At 38.5% G+C, this 26084-nt stretch overlaps 2 protein-coding genes across 6 annotated transcripts; one reads left to right on the top strand and one right to left on the bottom strand.

The window, feature by feature from the left end:
- Positions 1-16978, bottom strand: LOC122654451 (putative potassium transporter 12). 2 transcript variants are annotated; one of them, XM_043848540.1, is made up of 10 exons: positions 16902-16978; positions 16443-16684; positions 11811-12039; positions 11424-11672; positions 5811-5861; positions 5124-5348; positions 2067-2119; positions 1748-1862; positions 1371-1625; positions 1-1229 (listed from the first exon to the last, which is right to left on the bottom strand). In XM_043848540.1, the coding sequence occupies exons 2-10, from the start codon at positions 16671-16673 to the stop codon at positions 184-186; spliced, it is 2454 nt and encodes an 817-aa protein (XP_043704475.1). In that variant the 5' UTR covers positions 16674-16684; positions 16902-16978; the 3' UTR covers positions 1-183. The 2 variants fall into 2 exon arrangements, with proteins under 2 accessions (XP_043704475.1, XP_043704474.1); XM_043848539.1 differs by having other exon boundaries at positions 5124-5384; positions 16902-16977.
- LOC122654454 (serine/arginine-rich splicing factor RSZ21A) lies at positions 2884-26084 on the top strand. 4 transcript variants are annotated; one of them, XM_043848545.1, is made up of 8 exons: positions 2884-2887; positions 12271-12277; positions 20150-20258; positions 20784-20872; positions 24751-25003; positions 25348-25476; positions 25763-25831; positions 25877-26084. In XM_043848545.1, the coding sequence occupies exons 3-7, from the start codon at positions 20170-20172 to the stop codon at positions 25797-25799; spliced, it is 597 nt and encodes a 198-aa protein (XP_043704480.1). In that variant the 5' UTR covers positions 2884-2887; positions 12271-12277; positions 20150-20169; the 3' UTR covers positions 25800-25831; positions 25877-26084. The 4 variants fall into 4 exon arrangements, with proteins under 4 accessions (XP_043704480.1, XP_043704483.1, XP_043704482.1 ...); XM_043848548.1 differs by lacking the exons at positions 2884-2887; positions 12271-12277 and having other exon boundaries at positions 25775-25800; positions 25831-26084; XM_043848547.1 differs by lacking the exons at positions 2884-2887; positions 12271-12277 and having other exon boundaries at positions 25775-25831.

Genomic DNA, 26084 nt, shown 5'->3' with positions numbered 1-26084 from the left:
GAGAATGATCTCACAGTTGTAGAGATAAATATATACGTTACATTTAGTCACTAAAACTACAAGTACCTACTTTCTCCCAGAGAAAAATTTTCAATTTCTGTTATTGATTGGGCAACAATTACAGAAGGTTTACCACAAATGCAAACAGACCCCAAAAACAAAAACATGAGACCATTGCCTGGATTAAACCATGTAAGTCATCCCAACTTGCATAATATTCATGTGAGGAACACTCATATTTGCAGCCCCTGCCCTGCAATTCTTCCTCAGGAAAGCGTAAAAATAGTTTATAACCAGCTTCTTAAGAAACCAAGATTCCTTCCTTGCTTTCACAGCCCCATGCCCAAGTAAATATGTAAATCCTGAATCCATGGCTTCTCTAAGGGCTGAAAGCTCATACTCCAAACTTGGATCTTCATCTGATGACATCACACTTGCTGGCAACATGGAGGTGTTTTCCCCTGAGATAGAAGTCCCGTCCTCTGTTCTTTGATCCTGCATCAATGGAATCTGAAGCTCCTCGACCTCACCACCTAGAACCCCAGAATCCCTAGACCTCACTGAAACACTATCAAAATCCATATCTGTTAAGAGGTTCTCCAACGCAAGATCTTGAGCCTCCCTTCTTAAAAACTTCTGGAGGCTCTCAATCAAAAGTTGCTCAAAGTTATTGTGATCTTCCTTCCTGACATCTTTGTAACCATAACGGGCAATGCAGCGGAACATGTGGTAGTCCTTTGGACAAAGCCTTCTGAAAAGAAACCTTTCTTCTTGAGGGACAACAGGGACTTGGACGAACTTAATGCAGACAAAAACAATTGTAGAATGAATTGCCGGAAGGTCGAGTAGGAAATGTCCAAAGACTGAGGGAATCCCTTGAACCAGCTCATTGTATAGTAATCCAATCCCTGGGACTCTTATGGTCCCCAGCGTCGACCCCAGTTCAAGAAGAAAGTCCACGGAAATCTTTTCCCTGACCTCGCTCTGGTACTTCAACACACTTCCATAGTTCCAAATGTACATTATACAGAGGAAACAAGAAGCAAAAGCAAGTGGGAGCCAACCACCCTCCTTGATCTTTGTCAAGACTGCAGACATATAGATTAACTCTACTGACCCAAATACAAGTGGGAAACACAGAACCAGAAACAGGTTGGTCTGCCATATTAGAAGCATTACAAGTGTCACCAAGGTTGTGCTCACCATCATAACACCAACCTCCGCAATGCCTGCAAGATAAATTTGTTTTGCATCCATAAGTTTCACTGGTATCAAATGTGTCAAAGGAGCTAATACCTGATCTTTCTCATGCTAATCAAACAAGAAAGTGGATCTGCACAAAAGAAGCACAGCTTGAGAGAGTACTTAACCATATGCATTGGCTATGTCTGTTGTGCTCCTGAAGGTGGCAACAACTACAATGCACATGACCATCAGGAACCAATTGATGACAGGAATGTAGATCTGACCCACGAATCTCTTAGAGGTGTGAATTATCTTCAACCTTGGGAAGCATCCTAGGGCCATGGATTGCTTAATGCAAGAAAATGTTGCAGATATCATGGCTTGACTGGCAATCATAGCAGCAAGCGTGGCAATCACAAAGACTGGCCAGAACAGAACACCTGTTTGTCGGCAAAGAGTGAATATTACAGTTGTTAGTACAAATGAAATGGAAAATGATGTGAAAGCATTTATCTATAGTTGAGCTAGGACATAACTGAACAAAATGGCAGATGGTGCTCACCTGGGACAGAATCATAGAAAATATTTTCTGCAGAAGTTGGGAATTTCATCAGATACGCAGCTTGGCCCATGTAAGCCAAAAGAAGACACGGGAACACGACACAAGAGAAGGCAATCTGTGGGCACCAGAGAGATTTGAAATAAGACTATAAGAGGACACTGCTATCCATGCTTGTGGGACCCACCATACATACATTTTTTGTCATACACAAATACATACATATTTACTAACATTAGTGGGTATGTATTTACTTATGTGTGAACCATATGTACACTTATGTATATATGTATAGTAAGAGCATGAAGAATTGAGGTAATACCTGTATAGATACAACAGAGAAATGGCCTAAATCAGCAAACATTGCCTCCGCCCCTGCAATCACACACGAGTAATGTATATTACCAAGAAAATATCCCATCTTATATATAATCATTGCTTGCCCTTCATACACGGTGGAACCAGCCAGGCTCAAACTAAATTCATTGTCTGCCCATTGAATAACACAAGGAGGCACTGGATAGAAAACAAATAGTGAAGAGAAATAATCACGAATCAAATGTGAATAGAATAACTATGAGTTGTGTAATGGAGCTTTTATAAACAATCCAACATCCATAAGCACTCAATTCTAGCTATGTTCATCATGAAATCTGTCCTCACAAAAAATCTATTAGTTATTAGTCAAATGAAATGGTACAATTGCTTTCTTAACAAAGTAGGTGTTAAATCCATGGGACTGTCTAGATGACATCTTTATAAGTGTATTTAGAACTTGTAACCTACTTTTGATTGCCCCTTCTCTAAGTCCCAAAAGTTCTTTAATTCATGGGTAAACAAAGGATTTCGAAATAATTTGAAAGTGACTTATCATTATGTCATTGTCAAATGATGTAATTGTCTTGCACATTTTTCAAGTACATGGTGAAATGACAGGATTTACGCGCGTTATACTAAAAGGGCCAAAAAGTGAGGTTACAAATTATTTGACACCTTAAGGGGTGTCAATAAAATACCTATATCTATACAGTTTACCAGTTTTCATTTACCAGAATTCTTTTAAGAAAGATATTACCATCTTCAATAGACCACACCAAACAGTCACCATCTTGCATCAGAAAAAAAAAGTCTCCATCTTGCTCTGTTGAGATGTCTTCTGAAAATATACTTACAAAAACTAGATAAAATCAATGAAAGCTTCCTATAAGCTCCACCCTTTGAAAACAAGATGATGACTATAACAAGAGAAAATATCTAAAAAACCCTTGCATAAAAACCCAGCAATTTATTCCAATTTATTAAATGCAAAATCCTCTCTATTACATCTCACTGTAGTGTTTTGTTTGTGCAAACATATAAAACGACTAAAAAAAGGGACATTTGTTGATGATGGATACATTGACGCTGACCTTCCCTAACAGTTCGAGCTTTTAGGTGAAACGGCAGCAACATGGTATCAGATTTAACCAGAGCAGGGAGATCGAGTGTTCGACTGCTGGGAAGTGCATCGAAAGAGTTTTCCCAACATTTCTTCTCCCTTGGTGCCGCACAAAGGAAACATCGCATGAGCTCCATGTGCGAGGACCATAGGATCTTGGCCTGCACGTGCGGGGAAGTGTTGATGTATCCATTGACGCTGCCATTCCCTAACAGTTTAAGCTGTTAGGTGAAATGGTAGCGAACAACATTACCCAGAAAAGAATGGTCTAAATGAAAAAAAAAATTCATGTATACTATAACAACCAAAAAAGATTATAAGAATATTATGAGCTAAGTATTTCTTTTTATTACTTTGAACATTAAATTGTGATTTTTAGTGCATTTTGTCCTTTTTATAAACTCTATCAACAAGCATAATTTAAGAAGGGTTAAGAAATGGCATTTTGTCTTCTATGGCTTTAGCAAATATAAGAATCCTATAGTGGTTTTTCTAGAAATGATATTTTAACTCATAGGTTCATAAGATATTTCCCCTAAACTTTAATTATGCATCTCAATCATAAGTCTAGTGAATTGTCATATGGTTTTCTAGACATCTAAACACGTAAAAAAGCCATTTCTAATCTCAGAAGTTTTCATACAACTGCAGTCAATAAGTATTGTAGGACTGTACCAACTACCAAGGACAAAGTCACAAGAAAGAATGGCAAAAAAGAATCAAAAAATGGTAAGAGCTGTTTCACATGTACCACTATTACCATTCAATCAGAACTTAAGACTTTGTCGCCAAACCCACCACTTACAACAGAATAGAGGAGGGGAACCCTATCAATCTTCATATCTAGCATTTTTAGGTATCAATTAAGAAGTCCCTGTAAACAATTCCATCCACCTAGCGTTTGAGATACATAACAGACTCTGACTTACGGAGTGAAATGGCTCACTAAGCGACATGACTCATTTGCTACAACTTCCCAATCAGGAACTGAATGGGCACCACTAAAGATAAATCTATTCACTACAAGTGAATAAAATCCGAAGTACTACTACTACTACTACCAGAAAACCACAAGATATAGAATAATGTCAAAAAATGTTCAGATTGAACAAAATGAGAAAGAAGGTGGCCGAAGGAATCACGTCCCTAACAAAGATGTTATATGCATGGAGCTGCAAGACAATAAAAGGTATGTCATTTAAAGATATACATTTGGCAGCTACAGACCTTGCTTTCAGTTGTGTACTAAAATGACAATACTATCCAGGATTGAAAGGAGATTATTCACATTGCATGCAGATAGACCATATTTGATAGTGCAGTCCCACAGAAATGCCACCAGACCAAACTTAGATGGCTGCTCTGTAAGAAAATAATGTCTTTGGCCATTGTTAAGAATATATAAGGATGGCTCTGGTACATAGATACAGGTCTACCATGGCTTCAAAGGGATATAAGATTCCAGCTAGTTGGTAGGGTTGAGGTCCGCAAGACATTGAAAGAGGCCAGGAAGGCTCAATTCCAGACTCTTATGGCCCATTGAGATAGCATACCCTCATAAGGAAAATCCTTTCTATGTGCCCGTTGTATACATCTCATTCTCCATGAAATGGTGAGTTTGGCCAACCCAAGCAGAGGGCTACCAAGACCAAAGGTAAGAAGGGGTTCAATTGTATATCTGGCATCTATTCCAGGCTGGTTGAATGGTGAAACAGGATCCATGTAGCTGACCCATTTAGTTAGGAGAAGTTTAGTTGAGTTGTTACATCTATTCCAGGCTGCTTGAAGCCAAGTATTTTAGGTTCCCACTTAAAGTGGAGAGCTGAAAAATGGAAAATGCATAGCACAGAGAACAATAAAACTCCAAGCCATGATCTCAAATAAATAAAAGTAGGGGAAGGAGAGAATTCAATTGAAACAAGATTCCTCACGGTGACACACCTGTGATGCACAAAACGCAACCACCAAGAGCTGAATAAGCCTTTACACCATTCCTCTTGAAGAAATAATAGATGTAAGCTGGATTCAATGCCTTCAGAATTGTAATATCATACTTCAATATGTTGTAAAGCCCAATAGAACCAATGCAAAAGAACCACAGAGCCAGGGCTGGAGAAAACATAAAACCCACTTTACCAGTCCCAAATCTCTGTATGCTGAACAATCCTATGAGCAATATGATCGAGACAATAACCACAGCATCTACAAACAACACAATTCAAATCAATAAATTAAAAGTTCCTAGGCACACTACTAAGAGTGTTGGTTTCTACATATCTACACATTAACTGTAGCATTGTAATTAATTTCCAGACACAAAAGTAGCATCACTTGCATGATTTTGATCATTTGGTTATACCTCCTTACAGAACAATGCAACTACTTTGTAAATCGTACAAAAGAAACTGATTGATCAGATGGACAGTATGGTGGCTTCAACTTTTGCTGGAATTTCTATAACCCTATCAGACTACTTAATAATAACTGTCTCAATTAATGGGCATTTCCAACAATTACGGTAGATTGCAGCAAACACCCATCTTCCATAGTGAGTTGCCTTGATAAAGAGGACTGTTAGGAGTGAACACTACAATCTTACATTCTACAAGAAATTATGAATGTACTCACTTGAACCAAATCCCGAAATTTCACCCTGTAGTCCACTCACTGCAGACATTACTGCAATAGACAGAGAACCATAATAAGACATAATGGTGAGATCCAGGCAAACAAACAGAGAGAATTTCCAGTAGCAGAAAAACAAGTGCACATAATGGAAAGAGTAAACCCTATAAACATTGGAGTATATGGCTTTATACATAATTAAGTTGGTTATAGAACTCCATGAACTCATAGATGTCTTCTATAAGCTTTCTTTAATAAATTTACCCCTCATATTGATTTTTTAATTACAACAAATATATTGCGGTTGTTAACCTGAGATCCCCTTAAGATATATGTGTGCTACACTTTTAAATATGGACTTTATTTTTTTTCCTTTAGTTTCAAAACTTTCATTTAATCCTAGCATTAAAGGTATAGAGAGGGCAATAAGGATCTCCATATGGTCTTTATTGACCTAGAAAAAGCATATGACAGAATCCCTAGAGAGCTAATATGGCACATACTAGAGAAGAGAAGGGTGTCATGTAAATATGTCAACATAATTAAAGATATCTATGATGCTGTGGTGACTAGCGTAAGAACTGTTGGGGGGCTCAAGGTAGTGAGTTCCCTATTACTATGGGGCTGCATTAAGGATCGGTCTTAAGCCCTTACTTGTTAGCGCTTATAATGGATGATTTAACTAGAGACCTACAAGATGAGATTCCTCGGTGTATGTTTTTTGCTGATGATATTGTGTTGGTGGATGAGACAAAAGAAGAGATTAACACTAAGTTGGAGTTATGGAGATCAACCTTGGAATCAAAAGGTCTAAAGATGTGTAGAACAAAGACAGAGTATATGGTGTGTAACTTTAGCCACACTATGACGGTTAAGGAGGTGGTCAACATTGTTGATAAGTAGTTACCTCAAAGTGACTATTTTAGATATCCAAGCTCTATCATAAATAGGAAGGTGATATAGAGGATGACGTCTCCCAAAGAAATAAAATAGGATGGATGAAGTGGAGGAGCGACTGAAGTACAATGTGATTGGCGTATTCCTTTAAAACTGAAAGGAAAATTTTATAGGACTGTCATACGATCGGCTATGATGTATGATGCGAATTGTTGGGCAGTTAAGAAGCATCACATAGATAAACTAAGTGGAGCAGAGATGAGGATGCTGAGATGGATGTGTGGCAAGACCAAGAAGGATTGAGTAAGGAATGATCATATTAGAGCTGAGTTGGGAGTAGTCCCTATACGTGATAAGCTACGAGAGAGACATTTGAGGTGGCATGGCCATGTTCAACGGAGGCCTTAGGATGCTCCAGTTCGAAGGAGTGATTTGAATCAGATTGAAGGAACTAAAAGTGTCAGGGGCAGGCCTAAAATAACACTAAGTGAAGTAGTGAGGAAAGACATGCATAGCTCAGATCTCATATCTTGTATGATGTCGAACAGATCTGATTGGAGAGCAAGGATCCATGCAGCTGACCCCATTTAGTTGGGATAAGACTATGTTGTTGTTGTATTAAATGTTAATCTGCCAAGAAAAAGAAGGGTACCACTAAACCATCTCAAAGACTCAAACTAAAGGATTCTAATTAAACACAATTCTTAGCATCTTTCTCTTTTCCTCATCAACAAATTTCTAATTATTAATATCCATCAAGCATGTGTCAGAGAAAGAGGTTGTCAATATAATTAGTACTTACACACCCCAAGTAGGATTGGATGAAAGTACTAAGTTACAAATTTGGGAGCACATGGATGGATTAATGCAAGGCCATAGTCAAGGAGAAAAAATTATTATAGGGGGTGATCTGAATGGACATGTTGGGAGAGATCGTAGAGGCTATGAAGGTGTACATGGAGGAAATGGTCTTGGAGAGAGGAATGAGGAGAAGACCTCAATTTTAGATTTTGTTGTGGCTTATGATTTATCCATTGTAACATTTACTTTTAAAAGAGAGAGGAGTAATTAGATACCTACAAAAGTGGGCATCGTAGTAGCCAAATAGATTTCTTCTTAACTAGAAGGGTCGATAAATTGTTATGTAAGGATTGTAAGGTTATACCAGGGGAGAGCCTAACCACACAACATAGATTAGTGGTCCTGGATATGTGCCTCATTTCGCAGAATTGTAAGAAATGAGAGATTATTTGCCCTAGGATAAGGAGGAGGGTAAGGGTAAGGGTAAACATAAGGGCAAATTGATAATTTGACCCCTCTCAAGGATAGAATCGTCAATTAGATGGGTTATATGGAGGGATATAATAGGGTCAAACTGGTTTTTTTCTTCTTCTTTTTTAAGTTCTAAGTTAACACCGCTAGCCAAGCGGGGTGCGGTTGTAGTATTTTCAAATCGTGGGAATAACATGAGTTCCGGGCTAGTTCCAGGGGACGTACATGAAATTTTCCCATTGCTTTATGCAGTTTGTACACTTTACCAGCACTCTCCACTTGAGCAATATACCCAGGAAGTTATACACCTTCTTAAGCAAGTCACCATAGAGAAAAGAATTTTTATGTAGAGTTGATGCAATGGCCAGCCAAGATTAACAATAAGGCCGTAAAGGAGATAAGCACTCAAACAGAATTTAACTAGATGACAAGCGAAAAAATCTCAAAATAATATACTCCATAAGTCAGAGTAAATCCTTTGCCACCAACTGGGCCTTAAGCCGCTCAACAGATCCATATGGGTTGGACTTGATAGTGTACACCCAATGACACCGCACTAACTCCATACCTGGGGGGAGGTCAACCAAGGTCCATGTCTTTCGAGAAACCAGAGGATCCATTTCTACATCCATAGCCGACTTCCAACCAGGATGACAACACCTCCTGATGGATGTTTGGTACAGATTATGCAGATAAAAATAAAGCTATGAAGAGAAGATGGGAGATGTGACATAAAAACAAAGCTATCAATAGGGTAAGCAACCAAAGACCGTTGGGTACAAAATGAGTACCTTTGTGTCAAACAACCGGCTTACCGGCAAGTCAACAAATGCAGAGGAAGAGGCAGGAACCCCAGCCAAGGAATCTGACGGAGTAGAGGGCAATAGAGAAGGAAAAGCAGCCACCGGTCAAGATGATTTAGAGCGTCGCTGATAAACTAGCAATGGAGGTGGTGGAGAAGTAGGTGAAGAATATGAAAAAGGAACTACAGTAGGAATAGGAGGTGACTGGAAAATGTCAGCTGCCAATCAAGACTCTCAGCAAAAAAAAAATATGGTATATTCTCAAAGAAAGTAACATCAGCACTCACAACTGTTGATGGGTAATAGGGTTATAACAACAGTAACCCTTTTGAGTACGTGAATATCCAAGAAAAAAACATTTAAATGCTCAAGGAGATATTTATCCATACTTGATCGTAAAACATGAACAAAACAAATGCAACCAGATATACAGGGTGGTAAAGAAAATAAGGGAGAATGAGGTAAATTGATACTCATAGGAAATTTATAGTTGAGAACAAAGGAAGACATGCAATTAATCAAGTAACAAGAGGTTAAATCCCCCCCCCCCCACAAACGTTTAGGAACATTCATATGAAACAATAAAGAATGAGCAATTTCCAACAAGTGTCAATTTTTTCGTTCAACAACATCATTCTACTGTTTTGGTTGTCATGGTGTCTAGGCATTATATAAAGACCAGAAGCAACTGATGCAACAGTAGAAACTAAATCACTATCAAGATAATATAAGCACCCTTCTCATGCCCTCCACCAATCTTCTTCCCTATCTAAAGACCTTAGAAGACACAATAATTCAAGGACAATTGAGGTACATGAAGAACAGAAGATAACGACAAAGATGAGGAGGGAGAAAGAACACCATGACCAGAAACCTAAGTAGAACCATTAGCAAGAATCACCCGGGATAGATGATTACTTTTATGGAAAGAAACTGTTGAGAATGGGAAAATGGCTTGTGACTCTACGATCACAGCCTCTATTTATAATAATATAAGGAACATTCTAGAATAGGTACAAGGACGGAAATACCCCTATGACAAAATATCCTTGAACGCATATTACAACAGATAAAAATACAGTAGACTTCCGGTCATATGATTTGATGCACCAGAATCAATAACCCAACTAGCAGTAGAGGAGGTAAGAAGCCCAGTAGTACCTGTGTGAGCTAGTAAGGCAGTGGATGAAGTGGAAGCCTCAAGCTGTTGATGACATTTAAGTAGCTAGGTATGGTCATCTAAAGACACAGCCTGATGAATCAGCTCCAGACGCAGAGGCGGAATTGGTGTCATTAGACAACACCACATTAAAACACCTGTTAGTTACTGCTGACTTGGTCAACTATTGTGCCACTCATGTCTATCATATTTTACCCAACACTTATCCATAGTGTGATTGGGCTTCCCACAATGAGAACACTAGCGTAAAGGCTAATTAGAACAGTGAAAACACCAGCGTAAGTCCCTCACGAATTTTATGTCATTGTACGAAAAAAATTGCATCGTTACATCATTTTTGTAGCAATATCAAAACAGATTAGAACAGTGTGCATGGAAGAATGAAGCAGAAAATAGAAGAGAAGAAGAAGAGAAAGAGAAAACTAGGGAATACGTAGCTCACGGTTGTGTGTATGTCTCTACCATGAGCCTAGGCAAGGATTATGACTCATAAGGGTCATTGTTGAATCTCAAACAAAGAAAAGACAGAAAAGCACCCAACGGTAGACTACTAAATTTACTAACTTAAACAACACCACCATGAAGCGTTAACTGTTACCACAGTTACTAAACAGCACCATCACTACAACTTTAACAATTTTATCCTGTATCAGTAATTATATATACATTGAAAATTAAATTGACTTCCGTTACGTAGGAATCAATTAGTCAGTGATTCACAAGCCAAAACAACTATTCAACAACTTGGCATAGAAAAGCTCTTTGTTTTAACCACACAGGATAAGAGACTGTTCCATCTCTTTGTTCATCTACTTGTACCATAGTCTCTCATATTACAAAAGCAGACTTCTGAAGAAGATTTAGCGTTGATCACACAATATAGGTGACTACTGTTTTCATGACTATTGGGCTTCCGGTTGTAGGTGTCTAAGGTTAGCACTAGAGAAACCAGTATAACCTTTTGCTTGCATCCATCTAAGCAACAAAGGTCCCAAACAGACAAGTGACGATATGAGAACCATCATCCTTTCGCTCTTGGTAAAGCTAGCTCGATGTACAAATAAGAAAACTAAGAAATCATGTTTGTCATGTTTGTTGCAGCCCCAAGCTACAGCCTGGATCCATGTCTAACACCAACAATGCACTTATGTCTAATATGTACGATATTATTGCAAGAGCACCTCCAAGATAACATATAAATGGAATCATGAACTGGGTATTTTATTCTCAACCCCCTCCCCCCACCCTTGAAAAAATGTTAATTAAATTCAAGGGTACCTGCACAAAGGGAATGTTGACGGGTTAAATATAAGGTAACAGATTGAGAGGTTGACTGTAAACCAGACTTTCCTACCATTATGAGCAAAACAAGCATTGCACATATCCCCCCCCCCCCCCCCAAAACACGTTTTCTCAGAAGTCTATCAAAAGTAAGCAAAAAAAGATAAGGAAGCACCAATGTACCTGACATTGCTGGTGTAAGAATACCATCCCCGATTATCATAGACGTCCCCATCAGAACCAAAAGCAATAGAAGGGTTTTCATGGGGGATCTCCTTTCCAAACAGTCTTTTATCTTTAATGCCCTCTCCAACTCTGGAGTGGGCAGTTTGAGCTTAAAACTAGAGATTTGTTCGTCAGCTGGCTGCTGATTCGGCAATAGATTAACTTTTGCATACCTGCAAATTAATGAATAAAGTGCAAATGTGCCTCCTGGAAAAAAAATTAACCATTGGTCAACAAAAATTGATCTATCAGACAAATGCCTGAGATCTCTTTGCATTGAATAACGAGGTCATATAAACTATTTAAAGGAAGCAAAAGATTTTTTAGAAGTTTCCCAATTTTTACCTTCTCCATTATCATTAGCTTTGAGCACAATAAAAATGTATTTCGCTAAAGGAAGCAGAGAAATTGTGTACATCACTAGTGATAAAGCTCCCAAGATATCAACATCTGACTTTATAGGCACCTTGCTGAAAACATCAGCAAAGACATACAAGGGACTTGTGCCGAGGTCACCATAGACTACACCCAGTGTTTTGAATGCCAGTGCAAGAGTTCCCCAAATGGAGAGATCCTGAAGATAGAAATTAAAATTTCAGTAAGAATGGTAGAAGTGTCCCAACACACTGAACCATATATGACACGTGAAATGTAAGAAGCATGCACATCATTATTTGTTAATATGTCTAGGAGACCATGTATGCACCTGAAATAATTGGGACAGTTTCTCTTTGAACTGAATGTTTTTCTGTACATAATTACATATTAATAGGCACATTCTAGGGTCAGCATCATTCTGTCCAAGTTACATGGTGGGACACAGGAACATATAGCATTATCAAACCAACAAAGGGGAGAATAGAGAGGAATGAAGAACGAAACAGTGCCCTTGAAATAAACTGCATGACCAGTACATCATAAAAAAGGTAGATAAATAAAAAAAACATAGAGTGGAGAGACATTGAACTCTCCCTAATTCATTCACGTAACCCTTCTCTTCTCTTCTTCTTCTTCTCCCACATCTAATCCTTCTCAACTGTTGGAATACAATTGTAAGGGTATGATGGGAAACAGTGTGCAGTAGGGACATATGTCCTATGTTAGAATATAAGGGCACTCTTGTAACTTATGTTTTATGCATCAATAAAAACATAGAGTGGAGAGACGTTGAACTCTCTCTAATTCATTCACGTAACCCTTCTCTTCTCTCTTCTTCTTCTTCTCTTCTCTTCTCTTTCTGGTTCAACTCTTAACTGTAATTTGGTATCAGAGCACCAGATTCACAGGTTTGAGCGTCGATCAAGGAAGTCAATCCTGTACTGCTCTCTCACTCCGAAACCTTAAGAGTAATAAAGGGTTTCAGCCTTTCAGGGAAGAGAACAGCATGTAAAGATCTAAATGAAGACCTAAAGCATCACTTAGGAAGAGTGGTTGGGGGTTTTGAAGTTGCCAAAGGTCAAATCAAAGAAGTCTTGGCCAGAACAGCAGTACTGCCAGCTCTCTTTTCTCTTTAATATGGTACTAGTTGAAATAAAACCAGGTTCATTTAGCCACCCTAGAGACCTATCTCAAGGACAGCTTACCCCATCCAATAATATTTAGCTATGTTCCTCTGCAGCTCCAAAATCTGTAAGCTACTCTGCTGCCAGTCCTGCAGATATTTGCTGTTTTTCATGCTCTGAATAGGTTATCTGGGTTAGTAGATGATTCTATTTACTGGGCTGTGATAGCTCAAGAATTCTTTTTCTTTGTGAGCTGAAAGTATCCAGTTGTTGGGAAGAAGATTGGGTAGAGTGTGAACTCCCCACCTGGTTAGGGTATTCAATCAGCTTCCCATGTGTATTTATGAACCATGTCTGAGGTCAGTGGACAAATGGATTTTTCAACTGGTGGTACAAATAATGTAAACCCCAGTTTACTTGCTCGTGAGAACACAAATACCTAGATATCCTTTGTCAAGTTGGACAACACCAACTACCTTGATTGGGTTCATTCTGTGAGACACTGAGACTATCCCTGCGAAGCCGTGGGAAGTTAGGGTACATAAATGGATAAATCAAGGCTCCAAGTCTTGGTGACCCTATCTACATAAAATGGGACACAAAGAACTCCACTATGATGGCATGGCTGATTTTCTCTTTGAAGCCTGAAATAGGTCGACGGCTTAAAAGGAAACATACAGTTTAAGTTATTTGGGATAATGCTACTAGCACCTTTGATAGAGTGAGTGATTCAACAAAAGTCTATCACCTTCTCCAAAAAGTCATCACTATGAGGCAGGGTGACATCTCTATTTCAAAGTACTATAACACAAGGTTCTAAATCTCAGTTTCGACCAGCTAGAAACAGAGATTTGGTCGAAACTGATCGAAACCTGGGATTTTTCCTAGGCAACTCGAGTTGATGGTTTTGAGGCCCAGAAATGCTTTTCTTGCTTTGGTTTTTTCTATACAGCTTATTTTTAACATTCTAAACACAATGCAAGAACTATTTCCACACACACACATACAAAAACACTCACAATGGTACTTGTGGTTATTGACCCAAATTTACTAGTGTACGCACAATGAACTAAGAATCATAGTTGTCAAGGGCGACGCTTATTTATGCCGAATATCATTCATTTACTTAAGATAGTATTCATAAATAAGCAAATACCCCCTATTTGAATCTAATAAAAATAGTTAAAAACTCAAATTTCAGAAGGATAAAAAGTCACCCCCCCCCGGTTCAAAAACAAAAACTGGATTTTCGGCGGTAGGTGCAATTTTCAGCTTTTAAATGCTGGGGTTTTTCTCAAATCTAAAAATGCCATAAATCTTAATATGGTAAAACATTGCTAAGATCAATAGTGCCGTAAAATATTCATTTATTTTGATATTTTAAAAAATATTTTAAAATTTAATGATTTTGGTGGCTTAAAGCTCTTATTGGAAATTAAGGTATTAAGGTCAAGAAAGGAAGTTCACGTTTGTCAAAGAAAGTATGTGTTGGATCTTTTGAAAGAAACAAGGATGTTGTGTTGTACACCTGCAGACTACCCCATTAATCCAATTATAAACTAGGAGAAAATAGTGGTCATCCCTTGATTGATGCAAGAAGATGTCAAGGACTTGTATGGAAGTTTATTTACCTTTCTCTTACTCATCCAGATAGTTTATGTCGTTGGAGTAGTTATCCAGTTTATGCATGCTCTTGGAACTTGTCATATGGAGGCCGCAAACCATATTCTCTACTACTTGAAAATTGAAATCCAGCCCAGGAAAGTGGCTGTTGTACACCAAGCATAATCACTGGAGAATTGAAGCCTACACTAATTCAGATTGGGCTGGTTCCATCACTTCCATGGCTGATAGAAGATCCACATTTGGTGACTGCACCTTTGTAGTGAAAACTTGGTTCTTAGAGAAGCAAGAAATAGTCTATTGTTGTGAGATCAAGTGCAAAACATGGAACAAGAACTCGCCGAGATCTTGGTAATATCTTGGTTTTTTGGAAAACCGAGACAAGATGCTAGGCGAAATGAGAAGATTGCATTGTCTCACCGAGATCTCGGTGGTCTTGGTCGTCTCGGTGGGAAACCTTGGTATACAAACACTTATTTATGCCAAAACCCAGGACAAACAATTATCCATAACTAACATCATTTAAGTAAATACATTTACTTAAGATATTATTCATAAATAAGCAAATACCCTCCTATTTGAATCCAATAAAAATAGTTTAAAAATCAAATTTCATAAGGATAAAAAGTCAATCCCCCAAGTTCAAGAACAAAAACTGGATTTTCGGCTATGGATGCAATTTTCAACTTTTAAATGTTGAGGTTTTTCTCAATTCTAAAAATTCCATAAATCTTAATATGATTAAACATTGTTAAAAAACAAAATTGCCTCATTTGTTTTGATGCCTAAAAAAATTCATTCAAAGCGATTTTGATAGCATTCGATAGCATTCGCGCACACCAAATTAAGTTTGAGGAAACATAAGTCCTTCAATATAAATCAGATTTAAGCAATCTTAGATTTGTTTGAAAGCTTTGTTGGAAAGCTTTCAGACAAATGAAAAGACAAGACCTCAACCATATGCATATTGAGGACAAGTCAGCGTATGCCAACTGATGGCAAACTTCAACTTCATGGATTTTCTCAGAAAAAATCGCATTTTAGATGTCTTCATTCAATTACCAACAAGAGTATTTTGGAATTGGATTATATGGTACAAGACAATACCTCAACCATATGCATGCTGAGACCAGATGAGTGATTCAAAAGACTGGCAAGGATGTGACAAAAATAAAGAATCCTCCCATCTTTCATTATGTTTGATGGAATAAGTTTTCTATGACTCGTTTTGCTTCTGATTGACAGTGCCCTCCTCCAACAGATTTCTCCACCATAATGTGCCATGTCAGTAACAGTCAAAAGACTCAAAACCAAGCTTTACTTGAATTCAGAGCTCCACGACCAGTAGGTATGACCACAATGGGTTAGGTTATACCAGATGGTGTTACACACATAAGCCCCTTGCAACTGATGGATTATATAAAAAAAATGGTTTGGTCGACTAAATCAGATAAACCACTTCGCTTAACTTAAACACTTTTACTTGACTTCCACCCCCATGGATCATCAGTAACTACTTCTAACATCGAGAAGATGCATACGAAATATCCCAGCTCCCAAAAGGCAGTGGACTAAATATCTGGCCATCTGCAAAGGCCTTTGGTATTCCAAGAGTGAGAGGAAATGAAGGGGGGGGAGGGGAACCAGAATAAAGTGAGACGAATTAAGAAAGCATAGGCAGAGAGAAATTTATTTGGTACTTAACTAACTATATCGTTTCTTGGCATATATTACACAGTGAGAGCCAAGTTCAAAAATACTACACCTACTACATGATCAAAAAGCAAGTAACATTAAACCAAAACCCAGAGTATAATAATGAAATACGAAGGTGAAGATTAAAATTGACTACCTTCGAATGGTGTCCATGAAAGTTAGATACAGACATGGCTTCAACATCAAAGGAATCAACTCTCTTCGGTTTCTTCACAAGCCTCCTTCTTAAAGATCCATAATCTTCCCTGAACTCATCCTCATCGAAAAAGGATATTGGGGGAGACTCTGAATCTGCTTCGCTTCCGTCGACCCATCTGGACTCCGAATGAACCAAACGACCACTCTCTTCAATTCCTCCATGCTCCATTTTCTAGTCTGCGGTACCAGAAAGAACGAAATGAACAATAATCAAATATTCTCGATAAAATCCTTCAACCTTTCAAACCCAACTGCAGAGACGCGCCATCGGAAAAATCTCCTTTTATCCCAAACCCCTCAGACCGAGTTGCAGAAATCGTCTCTTATGAATGTAAATCAACTAAACCGTACCTCCTCCTACACACTATCTTCGCAAGCTAGAGTTTTGAAATAAAGAAAATTTTCGAATTTTTTAGATATACTGCCCTTGTTCTCAAAACCCTATCAAAAACCAAGTTGCAGAAACACTTCTTGATAACTGTAGCAGCAAGGACCATGATTTTCTTGTTTCCGCCCATGGCTGGAAAACTTGAGCTCTGACAGAATCTCAGCCAAAAATTACAAATAAAATAACAGTACAGTTTCTTCCATCAGAAAAAATAATAATAACAGTACACTAGCATAGTAAAAAAGGGTACAAAATTACTTTAAAACCCTTATCCTTTTGGCTGGGAGCTGTTGTCAGATTATCTCATCAGCTGTTAATATTGTCAAAACAGTAATTTGTCTGCAATGGATCCCACAGTACCCTGCTGCTGGGTGGTCTTTGGCCTCCACCCTCCGGTCTCAAGATTGGAGAGTTGAGACGATGACCAAGTTACTACAGCCACTTGTTTGTTAGTTGATGTCTTTTTTTTTTTTTAATGGAAAAAAATATATATTATTTAAATATTATAATTTACAAAATGTAAGGAACCGACTTTCTTTTTTCTTTTCTTTTTTTTTCTTGGGGGGTAGATAACCGGGCAGGGACCGACATGGTACAATGATATTTTAGAGTTGAGAGGGCTATATTCCTAACTTTGCTGTAAAACAAAATAGTTCGTTACTGCACCAGTTAAAACTAATACTAGTTGATGTCATGTGTTTTCACCTTATACAATATTGTTTGAGGTGTATCCGATGATATATAACGGTTTTATATATATATATATATTAGTCTAAACTAGGTCGGGCAAGGAGTCAATCTTGGCCCGACCTAACCCTAACTTAGGGTTAGAAATTTTCAGCCATGACCCGACCTTAGAGCCAATATATCTCAACCCATACCTTATTCAGGCTTAGGGTAGGTCAAAGCAGGTTCAGGTCGACAGGGCCAAACTTGCACCCCTAAATTCACTACATGATATCTATTCGCCCGTTTGATTCGTTTTATAAATCAGTCTTACCCCTAAAGGACCTTCTTCCTTGGTTCTCCCAACATAATAGTGAAATATGTCGTTCTAAAAAAATGAAACAAACATGTTAGTCTTCCCTGAATACTAGTGGTAAATGAGTTTCTTGAGGAGTGCTACCATTTTTCTGTAATAGGGTGTCATTCTAGACAGTACTAGAGTATCCCCTCAAACACTTTGTTGTTTTGTAAAAAATGAATTAATGTGGATGAGTTATCTAGCAAACACAAAAGAGGGCCAACTGAAAATAATAAACAAAATCCAATAACTCATTGAAGTTTTTTACAATGTGAAACATCCATTTTAGAATATTTCAGATCACTAAATCCAACACAATGTGGGCTATCAATTGAACTTTAAACATTTCTTTTAATAAATATTTAAAAACAAAGTGAATATCAGGCATTCTAATCATCCCATCGATTTAGACATAAGAGGGAACGCTAAATTATCCTTCCCTTATATCAATAATCAAGAGATAAGAAACAAGAGTAAACTCAAACCAATTCAATCGCCAAAACCATAAGAACCCAACATTTAAATCTAGAAGCTCAAATCCTTGTAGTCCAAAAAATAATGACTCACGTGGCAATTATGATTGTTAGATATCTAAATAATGTTATGGGTTATTAAATCGTAAAATTTTAATGCTTATTCAACATATATCCTCTCATGCATGTCTATACGGAAAGTATGATCTCAGTTAAGGGTGTCAATTGGTTGGTCTCGATCAGACCTCACCATTTTTTCTCTTTGCACTGTGCCTGCCTGAATAGGTAGTCAGGTTTGCATACAGCAACATGAACACAATTATAAACGGTCAGTTGATACTCGATCGTCAATCGGACTAATGTTATTTACACTAGACATGGGATTGAGCTCCTTTTCAGGGAGCCCAGCACGCCCAGGGGGTATCCAGTCATTGGGTTGTGCCGCACACATCCCTAGGCATGCATCGAGATGTGTGCAACACAACCCAATCCTTGGAAGCCCCTTGGGCACTCTTGGGGCACTGAGCTCCCTAAAGAGGAGATAGACGTGCTTTAAATAGGCTCTAACCAGGCTTTAAACTCGTTTGCCTAAAATTAGCTATCCTAGGCTTTCTAGCATTAAATATTACTTACGAAAGCAAAATACACCGTATAAACCCATGACTCAAGAGCAATAATTATTCCCATCAGATTGGTGCAAAGTTCATGTCAATTTGAGGTTGGCAGCAAACCCAAGATTCTGTAGATTAGGCCCATTAAAGATTTTACATGGGTTATAAAGAGTCGGATTCTTAATCGGTCAGGTGATGATCGGGTAGGACCTTTGTATCTGGAACAATTTAGGCTTAGGTCCAGCACGATTAAGAAATGGTTTGGACTGATTTCATGTTTTTTCGATTAAGCTCGGTCGAACTAACTAGGCCTAGAATTGACACCCCTAATCTCAATAGTCATTGGGACCTATATGTAGTGTGGATTTGTTGGTAATTTGATTTCCCATGTACCCAACTCGTGGTTTGAAACTTGACAGGTTAATGAAGGACTTTGGGGCAGTCTCTATATGGCCATATGGGTATGTCCGAAGGTTCGTAAATACAATTTGGCAATGGAATCAGCCTCTACGGATTAGAAATCCGATTCGGTCAAAATTGGTCTGAACCATAAAAAAGAGTCAATTTCGATTCCAATTCGGTCAAAATCTGATCAGACCGATTTGTCTCGTCGAGGCCAGGGCTGAACCTAAAGGGTCTTTGTGGACAAGTCGATCACAATGCCGGTCGGACCGTTCTTTAGCCAACACCTCAGTTAAGACATGTCGCGTGCACTACGCAGTCGGTTAAGTATAATAGTCGTACATGTCTGTCACGGTCAGGCTCATTCATTCATTATAACGACGGATGAGTTCTATACTGCTCTTTCTGAATAGAAATACTAATAATCTCCGTTACTTTTAGGGTTTAAGAGCTCTGCGAGAGTGCGAGTTGGACTTGCTTCAAACCCCGAAGACCAAACCCTTCAGCGGTAGTTTCTATCCGTTCTTGGACTCGCTAGGGTTTTCCTGGGCGCAGCCGTTCTTGAATCTTTTTCAGTGTAAGTTTATACAAGCCATTATCTTTTTATTTTTTGTGCATCTGTTCATGCTCGCATATCTTGTATGTGAGAGAAATCGGTGTTTTTATTGTTATAGCAAGCGATTACTTGCTATCTCAGTATCTTGCGCTCTCTCTTTTTTCGCAAATCAATTCTTATTTGATCTGTAGGTTGTAATCGCTCTACGATAATGTCTCGGGTATATGTTGGGAACTTGGATCCGCGAGTTACTGAAAGAGAGCTCGAAGATCAATTTCGAGCATACGGTGTTCTTCGGAGGTGAAGCTTTTGTCTTTTATTTCTTTTCTTTGGTACTCGCGACAGTTCTTTTTGCTAAAGCTGGTGTCGTTGATGATTAAATTATTTTATTCTCTTGTAATTAGAAAATATTTGCTTAATTTGGGGAGGAAGATGGGGGTAAGTAGTGAAATCCCCGATGTAGAGGAATTTGTGAATGAGAATAAAAGTTAAATTTCTGTATGCTTGTTCATGGGTAAGTCATGAACCCTTTCTGAAGTTCATTTGTGTATGAGAATAGAACTTAAGTTTCTGTATGCTTGTTCATGGGTATGTCATGAACCCTTTCCATCTGGGCTGAACTTGAGACATGACTGGGAAGCCTTCCATGTATTGGTATGCACCTTCCTGTTTTTGTCTTTAAAGCATTGTTTTCCCCGCAAATCTTGAGTCTTGCAGACTCTGGCCTATATGCTTCAATATTCTAGAAATTTTGTTTACTCCTTCTGTAAAGGCTGCTTTAGTCATTTGTTGCTGATCTAACTAGTTCTTAGCACAAATATGCAGTGTCTGGGTTGCTCGAAAGCCACCAGGTTATGCATTTGTTGAGTTCGATGATCGCAGAGATGCTATGGATGCAATCCGTGCATTGGATGGTAAGTAGGAATCATTTTCATCTATCAATTATTTTGCTTAATTTACAAAAAATTTTGGGTGCTTCCCGGGTTCCGCTATGAAAATTTATTTATGTTTTTCTGTCTTTTTTCCTTTAGTTGTAGTTACATGTCCAACTTACTTGCAGCATAAAACATCTTTTGGCCTGTTTTTTATTGTTTCTGATGATATATGTACTATTTTTTTTGTTCCACTCAAGGCGTTAACCTTTGAAAGGCCTTGATATGGTTTGCTATTAGTGCTTTGCAAAATGCTAACTGATTATTTAAATTTCCTTTCATTTTTTCTTCTGCGAAGTAACATATATAATTAGTGATTCTCAATATTGCTTACACATTTGTAAAACTCTCTCTCCTTTAGTGCTACCAAAACCTGGAGATTGCTGCGTGATTATATCCATGCAGATAATTCCTTTTACCCTTATTGTTTTTATTTATTAAGTTTTCTTGTGAAACCTGCAATTGTATCATACATTCTGCTAAACTGCATTTTTGGTGGATGTCTTTGCATTGGTAGCTCTTTAGGATGCTGGGCTAATCTAATGGATTGCTTGTTTTATTTCTTATTATTTATGTGAAAAGTGCTCCATGTCACTGTGGAGAGGGATAAAAAGGCACACTTGTTTAGTCCACTGCCAGGATTTTGTCAGCTGTTTCTTTATCTTATAATGGATTTGGCTATCTTTTTCTTTTTGGTTCTCATTTTAAGTTTTCATTCAAAAAATGAAGGGTAAACCATTACTGAATTTGTTGAGTGTATGCTGAACGGAGAGGCTGTCGGTGGATCATGGTTGATTTTTTGCCAACTTTTTGTGGGTTTGGGGTTGTTGGTTGTGGATGGAGATCAAGGATTCTTTCATTGTCTATTCCATTGTGGACAGTTTGATTTGGCAACCTGTTGTTTCACGCCTGTGGATTGAAAGGTGTTGTTGGAATGTTATCCAATTGGCCAGTTGAGTCAATATTCCGTATGGATGCTGATAATACTCAGGTAGGATATCCTCAAGGCCTCCCTCGTTGTTGTGAGTTGAAGTCAGTTGAAGATGCATGGCATCTTTTGGTTGCAATGATCTATTAAGGTAATGACATCATCAAGGTTTCTTGTTTGTATGGTGAATCCTTGAAAAGGATGCCCCATTAATCTATGATCATGATTTTCTTATCCTTTTAGTGGTGGAGGTATCTTTTGCTATGTTGACTTTGGATGGTGTGGTGTGCATGTTTGATGCTTCGTTATTCAATAAAGATGTGTTTATACTTATGTCTAATTTTACTTTCGTTATAATGATACTGTTGGATGTAGCTGGAGCATTGTATTTCTAGTTAAAAGGGTGATGCTTGGATCAAGTATCACGCATAGTGATTAGTGAATGATGGATTGAAAATTAGCTGTACATAGTATTTCTGCTTAAAAGGACATAACAATACTAGGCTTGTGGACTTCCTGGCACATATGGCACACCCACGCGATACCATGACATGCAGTGTCATGTATTTGACATCTGTCAAGTTCGTCAAAAATTTCTGGTTTCAGCCATTGATGCTTGATGCCGATGATCAAATTATATAGAAAAAGCAGCATCGCAGTGCACAAGGACCGCTCGCTGCTGCAGTTTCCAAGTTTGAACCTGCAACAAACAGGTCGCAGTAGTGCAACTAAGCATATAATTTAGTTTACAGTTCCTTTTGGAAACAGTGGTTCTAGAAATGATCTTACCCATGTTTTACCATCTCCTTTTGGGCACATGCTGTCAAAATTGGGCATTGTGGCTGTGAACGGGACTCTTTTGCTTGTTTGCTTTTTCTCTCTTGTTTACTTGACAATATGCATCTTTGGGGGGGGGGGGGTAGGGTTCAATGTACTTATTCCTTGCCGACTTCAAATTTTATAGTATTTTGTCATTTCCCCTTCTACCTATTTGGTTTTCATACCAACGAAAAAAGATCAAGTATCTTTTGTAGCATCTGGAGTAAATTATATATTTTCTTCATCTTCCTGTTTTTAATATTTATCCATGTCTGTTGTGGTTTTTTTTTTTGTTTGAATTTATCTTTCTTTCTTTCTTTGTTCAAATGGTTTCTGATTTTCAATTTTTTGGTGGTGGTTAAAACAACAAACGACCATGTCCCTGTCAAGAAGCATAGTCAATGAGGTGGATTATGCACATTTGGAAACTTCAGCATTTACCAACACTACCATTCCTTGGCACCTGATCTATATGGTGGGGATGGGAGGGGGGTCAATATCTAACATTCTCTATTGGGGGAAAATGGTTTTTTTTTTTCCGCTATTAAGACCCAGTCTCCCACGCTCGTATCTGACTATATACTACTCTCGTGGACAGGTCAGTTTGCCAGCTGAACTAGCAATCCTAGCTGTAATATTTTCAATGGAGTACTGGATGAGAAAATATGATACTTGCTTCCTTATGTAGCAAACTTGACGGATCTTGGTCTCTGAATTGTCCTAGATATGAATGCCAGCACATGAGCTCATCAATTCAGCCAATGTTACCATCGAGAAACCAAACAAATCCATCAGTTTCTCTAAATTGTGGATGCAAAGGAGCTACTGATTGTCCGTAATGGTAGAGTAAACAAATGAGGGGAAGAATTCTCCTTTCTTTGCATCCATTTAAGCATCTGTTTGATCTTTTTGTGGGGGCATCTTCTGAACTTAAAAGCCTTTCGTTACATGGCACTACCTCATGGAGAAGAAAATATCAGCATTTTGCAACTTTCAAGGTCATTGGGTAGAGCCAGGAAAAGGTTTTAAGTGTCCTATGGATGAAATCTACTCTCTTTCTCCATTGTCATTTTTGCTATGTTTCATGTTTGGATGAACCAAAATCATTTTAGTACCATCTCATGGGCTTTCCAAAAGTTGCTGCATCCAACTGTCTATACCATGTTTATATATACTGTAGTCAAGGGTGCACTAGATAATTAGGTGGCTGAAGGGTGTTTTGGTGACACCTTTCCAGATGAGTTGTCGTAGATGGTTGTGTAGGTTTCTAGTTGGCCTAGGCATAATTTTGGGCTAGGTGCCATTTTGTTTAGTTGTGCAATGTATGGTGCCTTCGAATGAATTTAAGTACATGCGATTTACGCTCTATTATGTTAGTGCTTTTGGAGTTATTACTAACTAATAAATACAATTACAATGCAAGTGTTTTATAGTAAAAATAATTTTTGAGGTGATGTGTTCTTTCACTTTTTACCCCATCCTCCCCCCCCCCCCTCTTTTTTCTATTGAACATGTAGTAAATTAGGTGGGCATCTGGACCTCAAGGTACAGCATTATCTAAAAATCAGGCAGCCCATTGCCTATGGTTGCCTAGGGATTTTACCAACACTGGTTGCCTAGGGATTCATCGTAAATTTGATTTCAAAATTTAGATGGCATATTTTTGGAGCTTACAATTCTAATTCTGGAATTGAAGTTGGTTGGAGCTCTCCTACTGCATTTGTTTCTTTGTGGGCAATCATTGTGCGTATCTGGTGCATTTCTTGCTTACAGAGTATCTACTCTTTAGTCCTCACCCATCACTATGAATTCGGATGCTTTGTTTTCGAACCTGATTACCCGTACAGCTCTAGATTTGTTGGTTGTTTCGATATTTTGCTCCTGTTATAGATTATCCTCATAAAATTCTCATTTTTATTATGTTATGGGATGACCATGTATATTGGCTGCAGAGAAGTATCATATAATCAATATGTTTGATGACTTGTTGAATCATGTTCTCTATTAATGTCATGTTCTCTATTAATGCAATGCTGATATTTTGATGATATCAGATTAAATGGACTTGTATCATGATCAGTGTCGTTTGGTTATTCTTGCATCGGTTAAATAGGGAAGAATGGCTGGCGTGTGGAACTTTCTCATAATTCTAAGAGTGGTGGGGGCGGTCGGGGCGGTGGACGTGGCCGTGGTGGTGGCGACCGAGGTGGTGGTGGTGGTGGTGATGACCTGAAGTGCTATGAGTGTGGTGAACCTGGTCACTTTGCTCGGGAGTGTCGCTTGCGGATTGGTTCACGTGGAATGGGAAGTGGTCGGCGTCGTAGCCCTAGTCCTCGACATCGTAGGAGCCCCAGTTATGGTCGCAGGTATGCCTCAAGTTTCTCCATTATGCATGCATTACATGTTTGCACATTAATCAAGTCCGTGATCACATTCAATGAAAACTCATAGAGTTATGTTACTGTCACTGTTCTATCCCCTCCCCCCTTTTTTGGTGGGATAAATGAGTCTTCCTTTTGACATCGATCATCTTATGATTGTCTCTTACTGTTTGATGGGAGAAGATGCCCTTCTTCCATGTGCTGTGTTACTGGTACCTGTCTTGGTGCTTAAATAGTTTAAATGGGAAACAAAACTGGAAATTTTTATGGTACATGAAATTTTTTACTTCCATGGGTTCTCTCTCACCATTAATGCTTCAATTTGGCAGGAGTTACAGCCCTCGTGGTAGAAAATCTCCACCTCGACGCCGCAGTGTATCACCACGCCGTGGCCGCAGCTACAGCAGGTCACCACCATATCGTCCAGCCCATCGTGATTCTCCTACCTATGCTAACGGGTATACCATTATTCTGTTCTTGAGCAATTGAGGTTTCTTGTTTTTTTAATCTCATCTCATAAAATCCATGACTTTGAGGTTTGTACCATTGCCTGACCAACTGATGCAGGTCGTAATGAGGGATCAGAATGCTTCCCTGACAGTTGTTTTAGTTTAAAACAGTACATTTGTTGGATGGTCTGGATGACATAACTACTGGTTCATTTTAGGCTGCTATTTCACCAAATCATATAATACGTTTTCTTTTTTAATTGCGACTTAAATCCATTCTATTCTGATGTCATAGTCCTGTTGCCAGGGATCAACGTCGGAGCCGGAGCTGAAGTGAGACTGGCAATGTGCATCTGATGAGAGAGAGACTGTGACAATGTGCATCTGATGAGATTATGTACTATCTTACATGCACAATATCAATAGCCGTGATAGGATGGTTCGACAAAAAGATAATCTTGTTATTTCTGTTCGCCGAATGACAATTGGATTTGTTAGGACTATGACTTTGATTAATTGAGCTCCTACAATGTCAAAGGGATGATTTGGTTGGACTCAGCTTTTGCATGGACATACTCTTCAGCTGACTAAAATTTGGGGAGGTTACTTTCCTACTT

The sequence above is a fragment of the Telopea speciosissima genome, chromosome 3 (genome assembly GCF_018873765.1).
Source record: "Telopea speciosissima isolate NSW1024214 ecotype Mountain lineage chromosome 3, Tspe_v1, whole genome shotgun sequence".
NCBI classification, from domain to species: Eukaryota; Viridiplantae; Streptophyta; class Magnoliopsida; order Proteales; family Proteaceae; genus Telopea; species Telopea speciosissima.
Note: the sequence above shows the minus strand (reverse complement) of the source record. Positions and strands in the feature narration are given on the sequence as shown.